Source organism: Mobula birostris, chromosome 3, assembly GCF_030028105.1.
Source record: "Mobula birostris isolate sMobBir1 chromosome 3, sMobBir1.hap1, whole genome shotgun sequence".
In the NCBI taxonomy this organism is placed as follows: domain Eukaryota; kingdom Metazoa; phylum Chordata; class Chondrichthyes; order Myliobatiformes; family Myliobatidae; genus Mobula; species Mobula birostris.
Genome location: NC_092372.1, coordinates 174,811,389 through 174,829,282, shown reverse-complemented (window position 1 = coordinate 174,829,282; position 17,894 = coordinate 174,811,389). Strand labels below are relative to the sequence as shown.

Here is a 17,894-nt window from a genome sequence, read left to right as displayed (position 1 = left end):
CCTCTGCTTCCTGAACAGCTTCCTCTGCCCTCCACTTCCTGCCAGTACTTACTTGGATCCCTGCTCTAGCCACCTTTGGGTCACTTGAGTCCCTATACTGTAGCACTCCTCTGGCTGTTGTTACCTTGAATTCTTCCTCCAAGGATTTGAAGGGCAGTTGCAGTTCAGAATCCTAAGGAAAGGGATAGTGGCAACTCTGCTAAGTGTGTATGCTGCATGACTAGATACCAGTGCAATGTATCCACTGAGTTAATTTATTAATAGCTGACATTTTTGGGTCTGAATTTGGGAGTTTATATTGGATATAGTTTCCAATATATTTGGTAAATTCTGCAGCCTGGTATGTGAAAGATACTAATGTAGCCCCCCCTGGCCACCCTCAGGGTCGCTCGGCTCGCTGTCATCTAGGGAAACAGCCTCGGCCCCGCCAAACTGGGTAATTAGTTTGTGTGGATGCTGTGTGATGTACCCCACCCCGCCCAAATAACAGACAATACACCAGATAGGATTAAATGTTACAGTTTATAAATATTACTGGAACTATATAATTAAGAGAGAATAAAATATAAAAGGAAAATAAAAGGTGCCACACTTATCAAAGTTCAATCTCTTCGTGCACAAAACAGTTGGAGCTCAAGGACCTTCTTCTTCACCCTGCGACCCCTCGGACCACCTCGACCGGCCGCCTGGGACCAACAGCGGTGGTCGACCAGACACTCCACATGAGTCCGTCTCCGTCTGCTCGCCGAACGCCCTCCTCGGGGTCCGACCCCGTTAGCGGATATCACAGCACCTCGTCCATCCTCTGTCTCGCTCTCCCGCTTTCTGCCCCAAAACCCCGTGCATACAGTATCTTCAAATAAACCAAAAATGTAACAACTATCCCAATTGGTTAATTACATATTTCTTATCACACTCTAAACCAAAACAAGCTGCTAGCGCAAACTTTCTCAGCGTTTAACACAACAAAGCTGCATTCCCCAGATTAACATAACAAAGACGCCATTTTAATTAGCCTCCGCAGTAACATAAAAGTCGAAACCCCCTTACACTATATTGATATTGTGAAAAAGGATTGATAATTAGCATTTTTGCCTGCTACTGTATATTACAGTTAGAAATATCAGAAATCTAACTTTTATTACACATAAAATGGTTTCTGGTTCATAAGTTTGGTTAGAGCAAATTGATTTACTACTTAAACACTGCTAATGACCATAAGCAACCTTTAAACCATTGAAAATAGAGTTGCAAACTCATAGATTTTTAGTCAAACTATCTTAATAATTCAGTTAATTTGATCAGTGAGGTGTAGAAAGCTTGAACCAAGTGATTTCTAAATACAGTTTCCTTGAGCATTTTGGTTCCTAAGGCTTTCATAGTTGGGAAGGTGGTCGTAACTATTAAATGCTCCTAGTGGCCTGCATCTCATAGCCACTGAGAGTCAAGTCCTGCTCCTGGCCTTCTTGTGGCTTAGTTTACTAAGCCTTGTGGAACCATGAACCATTTATACTGACAGAAGGGACAAAGGTGAGTTACTGGCACCTTAAAACCAGTGGCTTCGGGCAGGTGAGGCTCATCAACGGTGGTTGCAGCTTATCTAAGAGCATAAAAATGCTGATCTCAAACCTCCACTGCCTTGCGGCTATACCCACTCAGAGGGAAGGTTTCCAGAGGAAACCCTGAGGAAAAATCGGGAGCTGGAGTCCTTAAAGCAGTCCTATGTTGAGCTCAATGCTGATTGGCAACTCCTGCGACACTACTGGTGCCAAACTATCAGTTTCTGCTGTTCCTTTGGATTCATCGGCTGTGTGGAGAGGAAGTACCTGCAGCATGGGCAACAGCTTGCTCGCTATATCGTACTGCCCAGGCTTGTGTATCAACTTCAACGCAGGCAGATGGGACACGACATCCGTGGTTGACTCCATCCAATGGAGGGCCTTAATAAGCATTTTGAGCTTTTTACCAGGAAAAAATGAATGCTTCCATGGAAATCAAATAAATCACAGATAGTGGAAATCTGAAATGAAAACACAAAATTCTGGAAACCCTCTGCATCCATGGAAGCAGTTTCGGTTCTGAGAACATTTCAGTTCTGTTTCCCTTTCAACAGATGTTGCTTGACCTATTGAGCCTTTCTGAGCATGTCTGTGGGGTGAGTAAAGAATAATGGACAATTTATGTACTTTTTGTGCTTTTTTAAAGTTAACACTTCTGAGATGTTTGACCCTTTAGTGTTTTCCAGAGGAAAAGTCATGGCGACTTCTGTTTATCATTGTCATAGAGCCACCTAAAAAGTTTCTAGTTGATCACATTTCTAATGCTGTGAATGGACAATTTCAGAATGTCAAGGTATTTAAATTGCTGTCTGCCAAGATGATGCTGAATTTAAATGAAAGAAAACAGATCTAGACTTAAGTGATTTGTCATGAATTTAGTGCAAATACTGTATGCAAAAATGAATCAAGTTACTAATTTAAAGATGGGTCCTTTGCCACAGTAAGCATTTATTGTAACTGCTCATTTTTCGTATTTTTCTTTGAAAGAATTTAAAATATTATGGGAAAAATAAGGGAAGGTTTGCCTGTAAGGGGGTGCAATTAAAATACTATGTGTGTATTCTTGCCACTTTATGTATCATCAGTGAGTATATTTGTTAGCAATGCCCAGTAACTTGGTTATTATGGAGGATGCCAATGCAAATGCTTTCAGCAGCTGCATCATCTTATGCCTGTTCAACCGCTAGTTTATACGCCTCCACCATCCATCTGTCATGACTTTAAACAGGATGAAATGGGTAACAAAGTACCAGCAAATCTTCCTCAAGCTGAATACTTATCAGTGTAATGACTATAGATTAGTATTTTAAAATTAGAAGTTGCATATTTTTATGTTTGTAGTATTATAAATTGTGCTAGATTTCTTCTGTATTCAGTTTGGATGATTTGGTCAACAAATCTTCCTTAGTATGATCTCTGCACCTGCAAAATGGAGTGTCAGTAAATAAAGATACAGGTCCTGATATTGAAATGCTTGTGTTACTGAGTAACTGCATGTCAGTATCAAGAAACACATTGTTCTATTTCTAAACTAGCATGGATAAATGATTTGTTTGTGTTGTCAAGGTAACTGGTACCAAATGTCAATAATCTTAGCATCTCTTAATCTTAGCACATTCCTCTCTCAGCTAACTTTTTCATTGTAACTAATGGGTGAATGGTATGAAATGGATGCACTTTGGACAAGTAACTATACAATGAAAACATATAGGGATAGAAAGATTAGTATTTATCTTGTGATTTTCACAACCTCGAAGCATTTCAAAATAATTTACAGTGGATTGATCACTGTTAAGTTGAAGTCAATGTTATAATAGGGGATCTGGCAGTGAATTTGTGCACAAGGATCTCCCAGAAATCGGAATGTATAATTCACAGTTGATAACTTTTTTTTAACATTCATTACAATAATACTATTAGGTAGGACAACAGCGAACAAGTTCTTACAAATGTGGTCCTGATATTCAATGAAGTAAATGACCATTCCATAGCAAAATGGCTGAAAAATGCCATGTGGTGAAGATCAGAAGTCTGTGGTACAAGAAGTGCATTGGTAATCTTGTTAACAATATCTAGATAACCCAAGACTTGAGATGTTTTGCAGATGCAGTAAAATCTTGAACAAAATGTTGATGGGCCGAGACCGTCTCAGCCCAAAACATAGATTCTTTATTTCCCTCCATAGATGCTGTCTCAGCATTTTGTGTGTTTTTGCTGCAGTTAATCCAAGTTTGATTCCTTCATTGAAATCTCTAAACTGGATTAAGTGAGTCAGTTTACGACAATCAAGAGAGGCACTAGACAAGGGTGTGATTTCTCCCCTGATTTATTTAATGTGTACAGTGAAACAATATTACAGAAAAATAAGAGACATCTTGGGAATCAAAGTTGGTGGTGAAAACATCAATAATTTCAGATATGCAGATGACACTGTGTTAATTGCAAGTATGGAGGAAGAACTACAAAACTTAATTGATATAGTTGTTGAAGAAAGTGCAAAAATGGATCTGTCTATCAATTGGAAAAAGACAGAATGTATGGTGATATCCAGAAAGAAGGAGATTCCTCTCTGCAGGCTGAGAATAAACGGGGAAAACGTAAAACAAGTACAGAACTTTTGCTACCTAGGAAGCTGGCTGACATCAGATGGCAGGATTTTACATTTAACCTGTTATGTTATATGGCTCAGAATGTTGGACAATATCTAGTAACATGAGGAAATGAATTGAAGCAGCAGAGATGTGGTTTTTGAGGAAGATGCAAAGAATATCATGGATGAAATGAATAACGAGGATGTCATGAACAGAGCAAACACAAAAAGAGAAATAATGTATGAGATGAAAAGGCAACGTAACTTCATTGAACATGTGATTAGGAAAGAGGAGTTAGAATGCATGATAATTATGTGAAAGATTGAAGGGAAGAAAGCAAGAGGAAGACAAAGACAAATGATGATGGAGACAGCAGCCAGAGAACTAGAAATGAATACCAATGAACTGATCCACTTGACCCAAAACAGGAGTGTGTGGGCCACAGCAGTCAAAGCTCAAACTGGGCACGGCACCTGATGATGATGATGAAATTAGATTAAATTAATTGTAATTATTCCACCATTCAGAAAAATAGAAATCTCTGGATTTTTCAAAAATATGCATTCCATCTTTTCTTTTTATTCATTGTATGTTGCATGGATGCCAACAACAACCAATACTGCACATTCCTAATTCCCCTTGATAAAAGGGCAGTGAGCCATCACACCTTCCGGTAAATGTACTTGGGTACTTTCACAATGTTGTTGAACACTTTTGAACTGCTTTTGCTTTTTTAGATTTTTCAATTTTTGGGACCATTTGAAAATGGGACATTTGATTTTTCTTTGTTTCTGGTTTTGAAGTTGTGATGTGTCCATAATAACATGATCCCCTATCTGAGTAAGTTATTTGGGTATAAAAATTGGCTTTGATTCTAACTTTCTTCATATTGTAATAGACCTGTTACAGGAGATGGTTTTTATGAAGCAGATAAGGATCTAGCAAGCAGTTTGTATTAACACGATGGTGAAGTGATTTTTGAATGTAAATTGTATGCTTTCATGTGTTTGAGAAGGAATTTTCAAACTTACTCAAACTGCTTCAAATTACACGCTAGATGAGCAGCAATGCTGCACGTAATCCTTCTGATTATGTGTGGCTGCAACGTTTCAGTGTTCAGATAAGAACAATTTAACTACCTCTTTCAAAAATACAAAATGCTTTACAAACTGAGCTAAGTCTGCTGAAAATTGTTCTTAGAACGTGCCAAAATACTTATATCTTCACCTCGAACCCTGTTTAATATTGAAATTTATTTGGGAGTATATGGCTTTTATGAATAAAAAATTACTGGGTTATGCAGTTACTGAGATATGCAGGTCATCTATATTGTACTACATCATAAGAGTAAGGCAGACAATTTTTTTCCTTTTGTCATTTTACCCTCTTGACATTTAGTCCACATGGCAACCACCATGATTAGCTGATAGTTTATGAAACAACATATGTACTGCTTCGAAAGAAGCCAGTTTCTAATTTTGTTTGGTTTGGGAACTGTGGAAAATTATGCCATTTCTTATTGAGGGAATAGACGTCATGGAAAATGGACATGTCCTTGTGTGATCTTTTGTTGGCTGATTACAATAAAAGCTCACACTAAAGTAATCCAGGGAAAAGGCTGACAGCACACCAGCACACATGGGGAAGAAAAAAGAATAAAACTGAATGTCTTATGTTTCGTGGAAGATCTCATAGTTTTCATGTAAATTATGCACATTTATTGACTTGCAGTGTTTAAAATTTAGAAATATGACATGATTATTTGCAACGTCTGGCATTCCTTACAAAGTTAGTTGACTGACGTTGATTTCTGATGGTCTTGGCATTTCATGCCTTATTGCTAAATATCCTTTTCTTGCCTTTTAGCTCTTCTTGTTTCAGCTACTGCGGGGTCTCTCCTATATTCATCAGCGATACATCTTGCACCGAGACTTAAAGCCTCAGAACTTACTCATCAGTGATACTGGAGAGCTGAAGCTAGCAGATTTTGGTAAGCAATGACATTTGTGCCAAGAGAAGACAAGTAATGTAAAGGTTACTTTGACAGATGGATAGATAAAATTTAAATTGGAATGTACTTTTCTACTCATACATAAACACAGATACTGTGTATAGTTCATGTAATCTAATCACAGCAAAAATAGAGTAATCCTCAAAAGGAAAGAGAATCAATGCTACTTATTGCTGGATTTTAGTTACAAGCTGTTGTAAAGTACAAACCTAAGTTCAGCTTGTTTTTTATGGAAAGTGTCTGTGTTATGTGCCTTTGAACATTGCTATTTCTTTCAGTGAGGTTCTGTAATAGTAAATTGCTCCTGCTGTGCTCCTTTTGTCTTGTCTCATGATCTATTCATTTCCTCCTACACTCACCCCCGGCTCATGTCATCCTGTTTCTTTCCACTTCTCCAGCTATTCCATCTCTGCCTAACCCACAAGCTCCTGTCACTCATCCTCCTCCTCTTGTTTCCATCTGCCCACCGCAGCCCCATTATTTAATTACATGCTACACCTTCTTTCCTATTGGATTGTATCATTTGCAATCTGTTGTTGCTTTCAGCCATAACCTCCCAGAATCCTTTTCATTTCTCCCTTTTTCTTCCACTCTTTTTATTCTTTCCACCCCCACCTGCCTATCATCTCTCATCATGAGGATGCATCTATTGCTTGCCTGTTTTTCGCTCCGTCCCTTACCTCACCTCGCTGTCTCTCCTTTATCTTCCAGTCCAGATGAAGGGTCTTGACCTGAAACATTGACTGACCATTTCCCTCCACAGATGCTTCCTGGCCCACTGTGTTCCTTCACATTTTGATTGTTGCTTCATAATGCTCTCCTTTTCTGAGGCTCCCACAGTGCAAGATGTCACTGACTCCAGAAAGGTCATGACAGCCATTGCTGTCCGTTCCCAGGGCTGGCATGCAGTCATTGAGATTAAATGTTCATGGATGTCCTTGATATTTAGAAATCCCTTGTAATTTGTTGGAGCACAGTGTTATCAGCCAGCAATAAACCGGAGCAGAAAGCTTTGCATCAGCAGTCTAAACCTCTGCTCAGGCAAATCCTTAAAAGCATTGAAATCCAAGTGGATATTTTGGTTTTAAAATGGAAGGTCTATCCTATGACTAAAATAAGTTGATAAACAAATTAAACTGCAGATATTTGGAATCTGATGCAAAAACTGCTAGATACTCACTAAGTCAAGCAACATCCATGGAGAGAGAAACAGAGTTATCTTTCCAGCCCTAAGAATTTTCATTGGAACTAGAAAAATGAGAAAACAAATCTGTTTCAGTTTGCAGACAAGGTGGAGGGATGGATATAGCAGGGGGTACTTTTATGATTCAGCTGGAGGTCAGTGAAGAAAAGTGCTGTTGTGCTATGTATCTAAAAGATGGTGGTGAATGCTCACTATCAGGAGGACATAAAAGTGGGAGGTGAATGTTGGTAGAGGAGAGGCAACAAACAGACAATGGAAGTGTAAGATGCAGGACACAGGGGTTGCAGGAAATCTGAAATGTAAGAGAAGAGAATATTGGAAATACTGAGCAGGTCATGCAAGAGAGAACCTAAGTTAATGTTTTGAGTGATTTACCTTACTTCAAAACTGACCAGCTCTGACCCACAAAGGAAACCCTGTCACTTTAGCAGGCTTTGTAGTCTGTCATAAACTTGAATGGTCCAACTCAAGAAACTGTCAAAAAGCAATCTGTATTCATCTGTTTTGAAATCATTTTGTTTTTCCAAAAAGGATCAAATTTATTCACCATATACATTTACATGTACAGTATTAGGAATTTGCTGTGGTGTGTTGATCAGCATACAAAGAGCACAAGATATGATATAATTAAGCATTTGATAAGGAAATCTTGGGAAGTAATTGGCAAATTTCAGTAATTCATTGTTTATTTTTGCTTTTGACTGATCGATAGTTGTGTTTACTCAGTATGTTGGTATGAAGTTATGCTTTGAAGAGCTGCAATCATTGTGATGCTAGTTGCTAAACTCTAGAGAGTGATCTAGGCATTTGATGATGTCATAGTACTTCTTAAACAGTTGACTAAGCAATAATTGAATTGATTGTTGTATCTGTGGATTATCACATTTGTTTCACTTTTTTTAACATACTGTAATTTTTCAGAAATTTCATGAGGAATAGGGTGACAGTATTATATACAAGTTCAATGTGGGGCAGAAAAATTATCTCCATTTCACATCTGCCTGACCGTGCTCCTCCTCACTACGATTTATCTTTGAAAGCATGATCGCTACTCACTTGGTAATTACATTGTAAATTTGAGGGGCTTAGCCAGACATTGGAATTTTTTAGCATTCTGCAACATGCCCTGAGGAACCTTTTGTTCCCGCTCACTGATGAGAGCATTGGAGTTGAGCTTCTGTTGGGTTGAAGATAATGCTGAAGCCAGTGAGGAGTCTCAGTCAGTGCAGGGTTCCAGGATGCAGATGGTTGCAGGCATATCAGCAACATGATCATCAGTTTCACTGGGATTTAGTCATTGTAAATAGTGTGGTTTCAGGACAAAAATGGGTCACATGGACATGAAAGATGGGACAGTCTGCCCTCACTAAGTTGTGGTGGAGGCTGTCACAGATATTGTGATGATTCATGTCTATGATGCATGTACGTTAGCATGGCCATGTAGACAAATGGAGGACTGCAAGAATTTTAAAATACCATTGCTGCTGATTATATTCAATGATCAATATTATTAAGAACAGAGTTTCTATGGATATTTAAACTGAATGCAGCATGAATCTACAATTTGCGTACAGGACTGAATCCATATCTGCTACAATATACAGATTTGTTGAATGGCTCATACAATGATGATGCTGTACTTGAGACACGTATCCACAAGTCCATCATTGGTAACACACACTCATTCCCTTAAGGCACAGGTGAATGAAGAATTTGCGGAAGCTGGGATAGTGGTTGGGCCCAGTGCAGTGAGCAGACATTCCCACTTGTCCTGGTTGAGAAATAGTATTTTGTGCTTATGATAAAGCACATTGGTTAAAACTGTCAAAGATGAACAATACAGTATGTTTACCTGTCTCACAGGAATGGCAATGGCAAATTATATTCATCTTGCAGGATTTTGTGCCTTTTAGCACCTCTTTGCATATTCACATTTTAGTGGACAGTGCAGGTTGGTTTTGAAGAATAGGGTATAATCCATAGGGGAACTAAGATGCAGAACAGTGAGGCACCTTGGAAGCTTTAGGGAGGATAACCATTCTTCTTCATCAATATGTATGACAGATCTGGAGGAAGTATCAGACACACATCCTGTGCCTTGAAAAAGTATTCACATTCTACTGTCTCAATTTTTAAATTTAAAATATATTGAAGTAGGATTCTTTTGAACTAATCTACAGAACATTGTCAAATAAAAAAACCTGTCAGCAATTCATTAAAAATTAAAAACCAAAATTATGAGGCTGACAAAGTATTCATCCCCTTTGTAATAACTACGCTAATTTTCCCCAGGTGCAATACGGCATATCACACTACTAACTCACCCAATTTGTTGATGTAGAAAATTGGAGGGTTACCTGAAAAAAAACCGCCCCCCCCCCCAGTAGATTTTCAACAGACCATACCAAAATGAAGGAAAAGAGCATTCAAGACAAGTCAGGGAAATGATAATAGAGAAGCACAAATCTGGGGAAGGCTACAAGACCATATGAAAAGGCACTGTATGTACCATAGAGCTCAATGCAGTCCATCATGAAAAAGTGGATGGACTATCTAGGTCAGGACACCCATCTAAACTTAGTCACTGGAGCAGAATGTCACTTGCAAGAGAGGAGACTGTGACGCCAAAAGTCGAAGTGAGCTGCAAAGTTCAGTAGCTCCAACTGGAGATGAAGTTCAAGGCTGCACAATCTCTAAGGCCAATGGTGGATGAAGCATCATGCTGCGGGGATCCTTTTCAGCAGCAGGGACTGGAAATCTGGTTAGGATAAATGGAAAGATGAATGCTGCTAAATACAGAGACATCCTAGATAAAAACCTGCTAGCCTCTGTCAGAAAGCTGAAACTGGGGAGGAAGTTTGTCTTTCAGCAGGACAACAACCCAAAACACACTGACAGAACAAGCATGGAGAAGCTTCAAATGAAGAAAATTGATGTCCTTGAGTGGCCCAGAAAGAGTTCTGACTTTAACCCAATCGAACATCTCTGTCCACCACTGCTCCCCAACTAAGCTAGCACAGCTTGAGCAATATTACAAGGAAGAATGGACAAATCTTGCTCCATGATGCTGTGCAAAGCTAATAGAGACTTATCCAAAAATACCTCTGGCTGTAATAGCTGCGAGGGGTGGTTCAACAAAGTACTGACCAAAGAGGAATGAATACTTTTAAAGCGCCGACATTTCAGTTTTTGAATTTTAAGATTTACAATTTTTCCTGTTTTTTTTGGCTCTACTGTGAACAGGGAACTTGTGATTCACAAATAAAAATTCTCGGTTAAATTGATCAAAATTCCTGGTTGTAATATTCATTGATATGAACAGAGAATTGGGGACTGAATACTTTTACAAGGGACTATGTATTGAGAATGTCTCAAGAATTAGAAAAACTCATGTACTTAAATTTGGAAAATTGTGTACATGTATTCTTGAATTTGTTCATCTCCTACAAAATGTTCATTGATTTTAAAGAGAAATAGTCTAGTAATCATTGGTGTGAGGTGCAACTGTTGTATGGTTGGTTATGTACATTATTATCATAAGTTGTATTACATAATCTGTTGGAACAGAGTACATTTTGCACTTTGCTCAGATGAGGTTTGAGAACTGAAATAAGCAGATGTGTTTCATTTAATAATTGAATTAAAGTGAGCTATATAATACTTCACTACAGACCATAAAGTCCCCAGTCTTGTTAGATTCCAGCATTATAATTGGCCACTAATAGATCTGATGGGACCATCACAGTGCTATTCAGTGGGGGAACAAAATGGGAATCACTCATAGGTTCAACAACTCATTTAGTTTTTTCTTTATCCCTTTGTAGTTTTTTATAGCTATCTACATAAATTAATCTACGGTAAATTCCAACTTAGCATCAGCTGCAAATTTGAGTATACTTTCTACCACCGTATTTAAGTTATTAATCTATACAGAATGATGATGAAACCTTTTTTGCTACAGTGGGGCAAAGACCTTCATGTATTTTCCATTAAGATACATTCCTTATCTTTTGTATCCAAAAACTAAATGAAGATAAAACTGGAATGCTTTTAGTTGGTCCAAAAGCCGAAAGAGGAAAAGCTTCCTGATTATCTTGGGAACTTGGCTCCCCTTATAAAATAGGAAGTAACAAATATGGGTGTTATCCTTGATTCAAATTTGAATTTTGAATCCCACATAAAAAAGTGACCAGAGCAGCATTTCTATACTTAGAAGTATTTCAAAGGTACGTCCATTTCTGTCATGTAGTGATGCTGAAAAGCTAATTCACACCTTCATATCGAATAGACCAGATTACTGCAATGCACTTTTTACTGGCCTTCCAAAGCAACCTATTGACAAACTTCAACTTATTCAGACTGCCTCTGCTATATTGTTAACTAAAACCAGGATGAGGGAGCAATCACTCCCATTCTAACTACTCCAGCATTTAGTGTGTGTTGCTTGGATTTCTAGCATCTGTTTTTTCTCTTGTTTGTGATCCAACTACTTTGTATTGGCTTCCTATATCTTCTGGATTAGATTTTAAAGTTCCTGTGCTAAGACTTTTGCACAGTACTGCATTTGTCATCGTGGAGTGGAGAGTGAGTTTGTAAATCTGGTGGGAGGAAAAGATGTTGGGAGTGGTAAGGTGAAGTGCTGGGGAAGAGATGTGTGCCAGGGACGGGGGTGGGGCTTGGGGGTGGCATGGGCGCAGAGACACCCAGGCCTAAGTCACCAGGCAAGGTCTTGCTTCCAAGCAATTGGTTTATTGATCATTACAGAATGTCTCCCTGTTGCTTCCTTTTCCAACCTCTCTCCCTCCCCCTTTCCCCAACCATGATTCCCCTCTCCCTTCCCCCTTCCCACTCTTGGTCCACAAGAAGGACCCATATTAGAATCAGAATGACAGGGAGATGGATATAGATATATAAATAGATAAATATATAATGCTAGGATGCACGAAACTTCTGCACAGTACTGTACATCAAGAATCACTTATGTTTTATAATCCTGCTTTAGTTCTCAGGTCTTCTGTCAGTTTCTTAAATTTAAACAATCTCCCTCAGAAGAAAATTGGCAGGCCAGCTTTTTTTTAAACTACATTCCAAAACTGTGGAACTCGGCTTCTGGCAGTGACAAGCAGCATCTCAATAAGCTGCATTACCAACACTTGTCACAGACATCCAATTGCAAAACCAGCCCTCTACCGTTCCCCTCAGTTTCTGATTGCAGATCCAATTTTGGAACAACGTTACCACATTGCCCTTGATTTCAAAAGTCCTACCCTCTTGGACTAGCTTCCTATGTAGGACCTTTTCCAAGTCCTCAGTGATGTCTATGTACTTAACTACATTCATTCATATTGTTATATCTTCAAAAAATTGCTAAATCGAAAATAGTGTTTTATAGACTGTAAAGCACAGTCAACTGAAAAATGTTTAAAAACACTTATTTTCCTCTTTAGCAACACACACAAACTGCTGGAGGAACTCAGCAGGTCAGGCAGCATCTATGGAAATGTATAAACAGCCAACATTTCAGGCTGAGACCCTTCTTCAGGATGGAGAAGGAAGGGGGAGGATGCCAGAATAAAAAGGTGGGGTGAGGGGAAGGAAGCTAGCTGGAAGGTGACAGGTGAAGCCAGGTGGATAGGAAAGGTCAAGTTTATGGAGAAGAAGGAATCAGATAGGAGAGGAGAGTGGACCATAGGAGAAAGGGAAGTGGGGGGCGGGGGGAAGAGGGTACCTGGGGAAAGTAATAGGCAGGTGAGAAGTTGTAAAAGGTCAGAGTGGGAACAGAAGTGGGGGCAAGAGGAGAATTTGTTTACTGGAAGGAGAAGTCAATATTCATATCATTAGGTTGGAGGCTACCAAAATGGAGCATCAGGTGCTGCTCCTCCACCCTATGGGTGGCCTCATCGTGGCACAAGAGGAAGCCATAGGCCAATAGGTCAGAACATGTTTGGCCACCAGGAAGTCCCACTTGTGGCAGATGGTGCAGAAGTGCTGGATGAAGCAGTGCCCCAATTTATGATGGGTTTCACCAATGTAGAGGAGGCCGCATCGGGAGCACCAGACACAATAGATGACCACAGCAGATTCGCAGATGAAGTGTCATCTTACCTGGAAGGACTGCTTATGGCCATGAAAGGTGGTGAAAGAGGAGGTGAATAGGCAGGTGTAGCACTTGTTCCACTTGCAGCGATAAGTGCCAGGAGGGAGATCAGTGGGGAGGGACGTATGGTCAAGGGAATCATGGAGGGAGCAATCCTTATGGAAACAGGAAAGGGGGAGGGAGGTAGATGTATTATTTAGTGATAGAATCTCTGGAGATAGTGGAAGTTGTGGAGAATAATCTGTTGGATGCAGAGACTGATGGGTGATAGGTAAGGACAAGAGAAACTGTTACTTTCTTAACAATCTCCATGAAAATCAAATGGATAATGGATTGTAGGCCCAGAATTTTTGCAAGTCTGGAATATATGGAGTGTCCAGTGGAAGAGTGGACTGACAGATGCAATCTTCCACAACCAGATTGCAGATTTCTATATTTGACAGCCAAGGCACTAAAATCTGTTAGTTTTTGTGGTTTCAGTGGATGAAAACTGCCATTTTCAATCTGAACTGCCAAAAACAGTTAGCGCAATCTAACCTGGTCTATGTATTAATTTAGATTTTTATCTATTGTACAGAATATTAAAACATACAGTTGCAAATTCCAGTTTATATTATTAATAGTGTCATTATTGCCAAATACCTTAATTTTCCATTGCACTATCAAATAATGTTTTAAAAAACCAGTTATTTAATGTGCATTGCCTCCCTGAGTAGAACTTTTATTCCTATTATTCTTATCTTTTATTTTTATTTTATTGACATACAGCACGGAATATGCCCTTCCTACCCTTACAGCTACATGGCCCAGCAATCCTCTAATTTAATCCTATCCCAATCACGGGGCATCTGCACCTGGAGGAAACCCGCCTGGTCACGGGGAGAACGTACAGGCAGTGGCAGGAATTGAACCGGGATCGCCTGCACTTTTGCTAACCATTATGCTACTGTGCCACCTCAATATATATCATATATCATAGACTATCATAAATACTTAGTGGACACAATGCAGATCATTGGTATTTTATCATTTAGAATAGACATTCAAAGAATCAAGGATCTTAAGTGAGTGATGAATATGGGATTACAAGTTAATTATTTATTAAGATCCATGACACAAACATTACAAAGAATAGTACTGATGATGATTCTATTAACAGGAACGGCTTCAGAGTGATTTCTCATTGTCTTACTGAATAAGTGATCAACTATAGAATTATAGTAATTCAACATGGAAACAAGCCCTTCAGCCCAACTGGTCTATGCTGACCACTGCATCCTCCTTGCTCGTCCCAGTGGCCGTGTTCAGCCCATAATCCTCAAGGCCTCTCCTCTGCAGGTACCTGTCCAATTGCCTCTTAAGTGTTGCAGTTATACTGACTCAACACTCTGGCTGCTCATTCTAGGTACTCACTACCCTCCGTGTAAAGAAGTTACCTCTCAGGTCTCTTTGAAATCTCTCCCTTCTTATCTTGCACCTGTGACCTCTAGGTTTGCACTCCCCAATCCTGGGTAAAGATTATGACCATCCACCTTATCCATACCCCTCATGATTTTGTAAACTTCTATGAGGTCGCCCCTTATGTGTTACAGGGAACAAAGATCCAACATGAGCAACCTCTCCCTATAACTCAGTCTCTCTAATTCAAGCAGCATACTCGTAAATCTCTTGTGCACTCTGTCCAACTTGATAATGTCTTTCCTAATCAGGGTGACTAATGCTGTACACGATACGCCAAGTGCAGCCTCACCATCAACTTGCATACAGTGCATATAAAAAGTAGTCACTCCTCTTGGAGGTTTTCATGTTTTATTGTTTTACAGCATTGAATCACAGGATTTAATTTAGCTTTTTTTTGATACCAGTCAACGGAAAAAGACTCTGAAAGTGAAAACAGATCTCTACGAAGAATCTAAATTTATTATAAACATAATGCACAAAATAATTGATTGCATAAGTATTCACTCTCTTTAATATGACACACCAAATCACCACTGCTGCAGCCATTTGGTTGTAGAAGTCACACAACTAGTTAGATGGAGATCACCTGTGTGCAGTCAAGGTGTTTCAATTGATTGTAGTAAAAATACCCCTATATCGAGAAAGTCCAACTGCTGGTGAGTCAGTATCTTGACAAAAGCTACACCATGAAGACAAAAGAACACTCCAAGCAACTCTGAAAATGTTATTGAAAGGCACAAGTCAGGAGATGGATACAAGAAGATTTTCAAGTCACTGAATGTCCCTTGAACTACGGTTAAGTCAATCATCAAGAAATGGAAAGAATATAGCACAGCTTTAGTTCTGCCTAGAGCAGTCTGTCCTCAAAACCTGAGTGGCTGTGCAAAAACTGAGGGACTAGTGAGGGAGACCACCAGAAGACCTTTGACCACCCTGGAGGAGTTACAAGCTTCAATGGCTGAGATGGGAGAGGCTGCGTATATGACAACTGTTGATTGGATGCCTCACCAGTCGCAGCTGTATGGGAGAGTGACAAGGAGAAAGCCACTGTTGAGAAAAACACACAGCAAATCTTGGCTAGAGTTTACTAGAAAGCATGTGGGAGACTGAAGTCAGCTGGAAGAAGGTTCTATGATCTGATGAAACCAAAATAGATGAAACAGAAAGGCAAAGCTACACAGGAATCGCTTAAAAACAGCAAAGTTAATGTTCTGGGGTGGCCAAGTCAGAGCCCAGGCCTAAATCCAATTGAGAATTTGGATTTGAAAAGGGCTGTTTATTCACTATCCTCATGCAATCTGACAGAGCTTGAGCAGTTTTGTAAAGAAGAAAGGGGCAAAATTGCAGTGTCAAGATGTGCAAAGCTGATAGAGACCTATCCACACAGACTGAAGGCTGTAATTGCTGCCAAAGGTGCATCTACTAAGTACTGACTTGAAGGGGGTAAATAATTATGCAATCAGTAATCTTGTGTTTAATATTTGTAATAAATTTAGACCAATTTATAGAAATTTGTTTATACTTTGACACAAAAGAGTCTTTTCTGTTGATCAGTATCAAAAAAGCCAAATTAAATCCACTGTGATTCAATGTTGTAAAACAATAAAACATGAAAACTTTCAAGGGCGCTCAATACTTTTTGTAGGCACCGTAACTACAATATAATGTCCCTGCATCGAAACTCGATGCCTTGACTGATGATGTGGAGCCTGCTGAATGCCGCCTTCATTATCTTGTCTATTTGCGTGACTTCATTCAGCAAACAGCGCACTTGTACTCTCAGGTCCCTCTGCTCACAACACTCATCAATATCTTGCCATGTATAGTACAAGGCCTACCCTGGGCTGGCTGTCCAATATCTGTAACCTCACACTTATCCAAATGAAAGGTCTTGGCTTGAAATGTCAACAGTTTATCTCCCTCCCTACCTGACTTGCAGAGATCATATTATGATAGAATTCACCTTGCAGCTTGAGAGGAGGGAGAAGTTAAAATTGGATGTATTGGTGTTACAGCTGAGTAAAGATAACTGCAGAGGCATGAGAGAGTAATTGGCCAAAGTTGATCAGAAGCAGCACGGTTGTTATAGGGGACAAAGAAATGGAGAGGTAGTAACAGGGGGACAGAGAATTAACAGACAAACTGAATAAATTTGAACAAATAACTGAATAAGTTTTAACAAAGTTGAAGGTCTTGCTCTAAGTAAGAACTGGAATTCGATTGTAAACCAGATGAGACAGCAGAAATCTGATTGGTTGAGGACTAACCAATCAGGAGGGATGGACAATGGGGCTATATATACCACTAGATTAGACATGCCGTGGCATCATCCCTGATGAAGATGACAGAGTTTGTCATCAAAAAGGTCGGTTAAAATCGATACCTTACCCAGCTAGAAACGCCACTACCCATGACACCAATTTCGTTGAATTATGGAACTGTATTCCCAGATTCCTTTGTTCTATAACACTCCTCAGTGCTCTACCATTCACTGTGTAAGACCTACCTTGGTTGGACCAATCAAAGTACAACACCTCACATTTGCACACTTGTTTGCATTAAATTACATCTGCCATTCTTCAGCCATTTTTCCAGCTGATCCAGAGCCCCCTGCAACCCATGATAGCCTTTTTTGCTGTCCACTACACCTTGGTGTCATTCACAAATTTGCTGATCCTGTTGACCACATTATCATCCAGGTCATTGATGTAGATGACAAAGAACAAAGGACCCAGGACCGATCCCTGTGGCACACTGCTATTCACAGACCTCCAGTCAGAGAGGCAATGATCCACTCCCACTCTCTGGCTTCTCCCACAAAACCAAACTGTAATCCAATTTACTACCTCATCTTGAATGCTGAGCAACTGAACCTTCTTGACCAAGCTCCCTTGAGGGACCTTGTCAAATTCCTTGTTAAATTCCATGTAGACAAGATCCACTGCCTTGCCTTCATCCACTTTCCTGGTAA

At 39.6% G+C, this 17,894-nt stretch overlaps 1 protein-coding gene across 6 annotated transcripts in view; it reads left to right on the top strand.

The window, feature by feature from the left end:
• cdk14 (cyclin dependent kinase 14) overlaps positions 1–17,894 on the top strand; it is a 633,043-nt gene that overhangs the window by 299,079 nt on the left and 316,070 nt on the right. For all 6 annotated transcript variants that reach the window (XR_011885468.1, XM_072253720.1, XM_072253724.1 and 3 more), the window contains one exon: positions 6,017–6,140. Coding sequence is in view for 5 of the 6 variants with exons in the window: in XM_072253720.1 (XP_072109821.1) it covers positions 6,017–6,140 (124 nt within the window). In the remaining variant the exon portion in view is untranslated. The remainder of the gene's footprint in view (positions 1–6,016; positions 6,141–17,894) is intronic.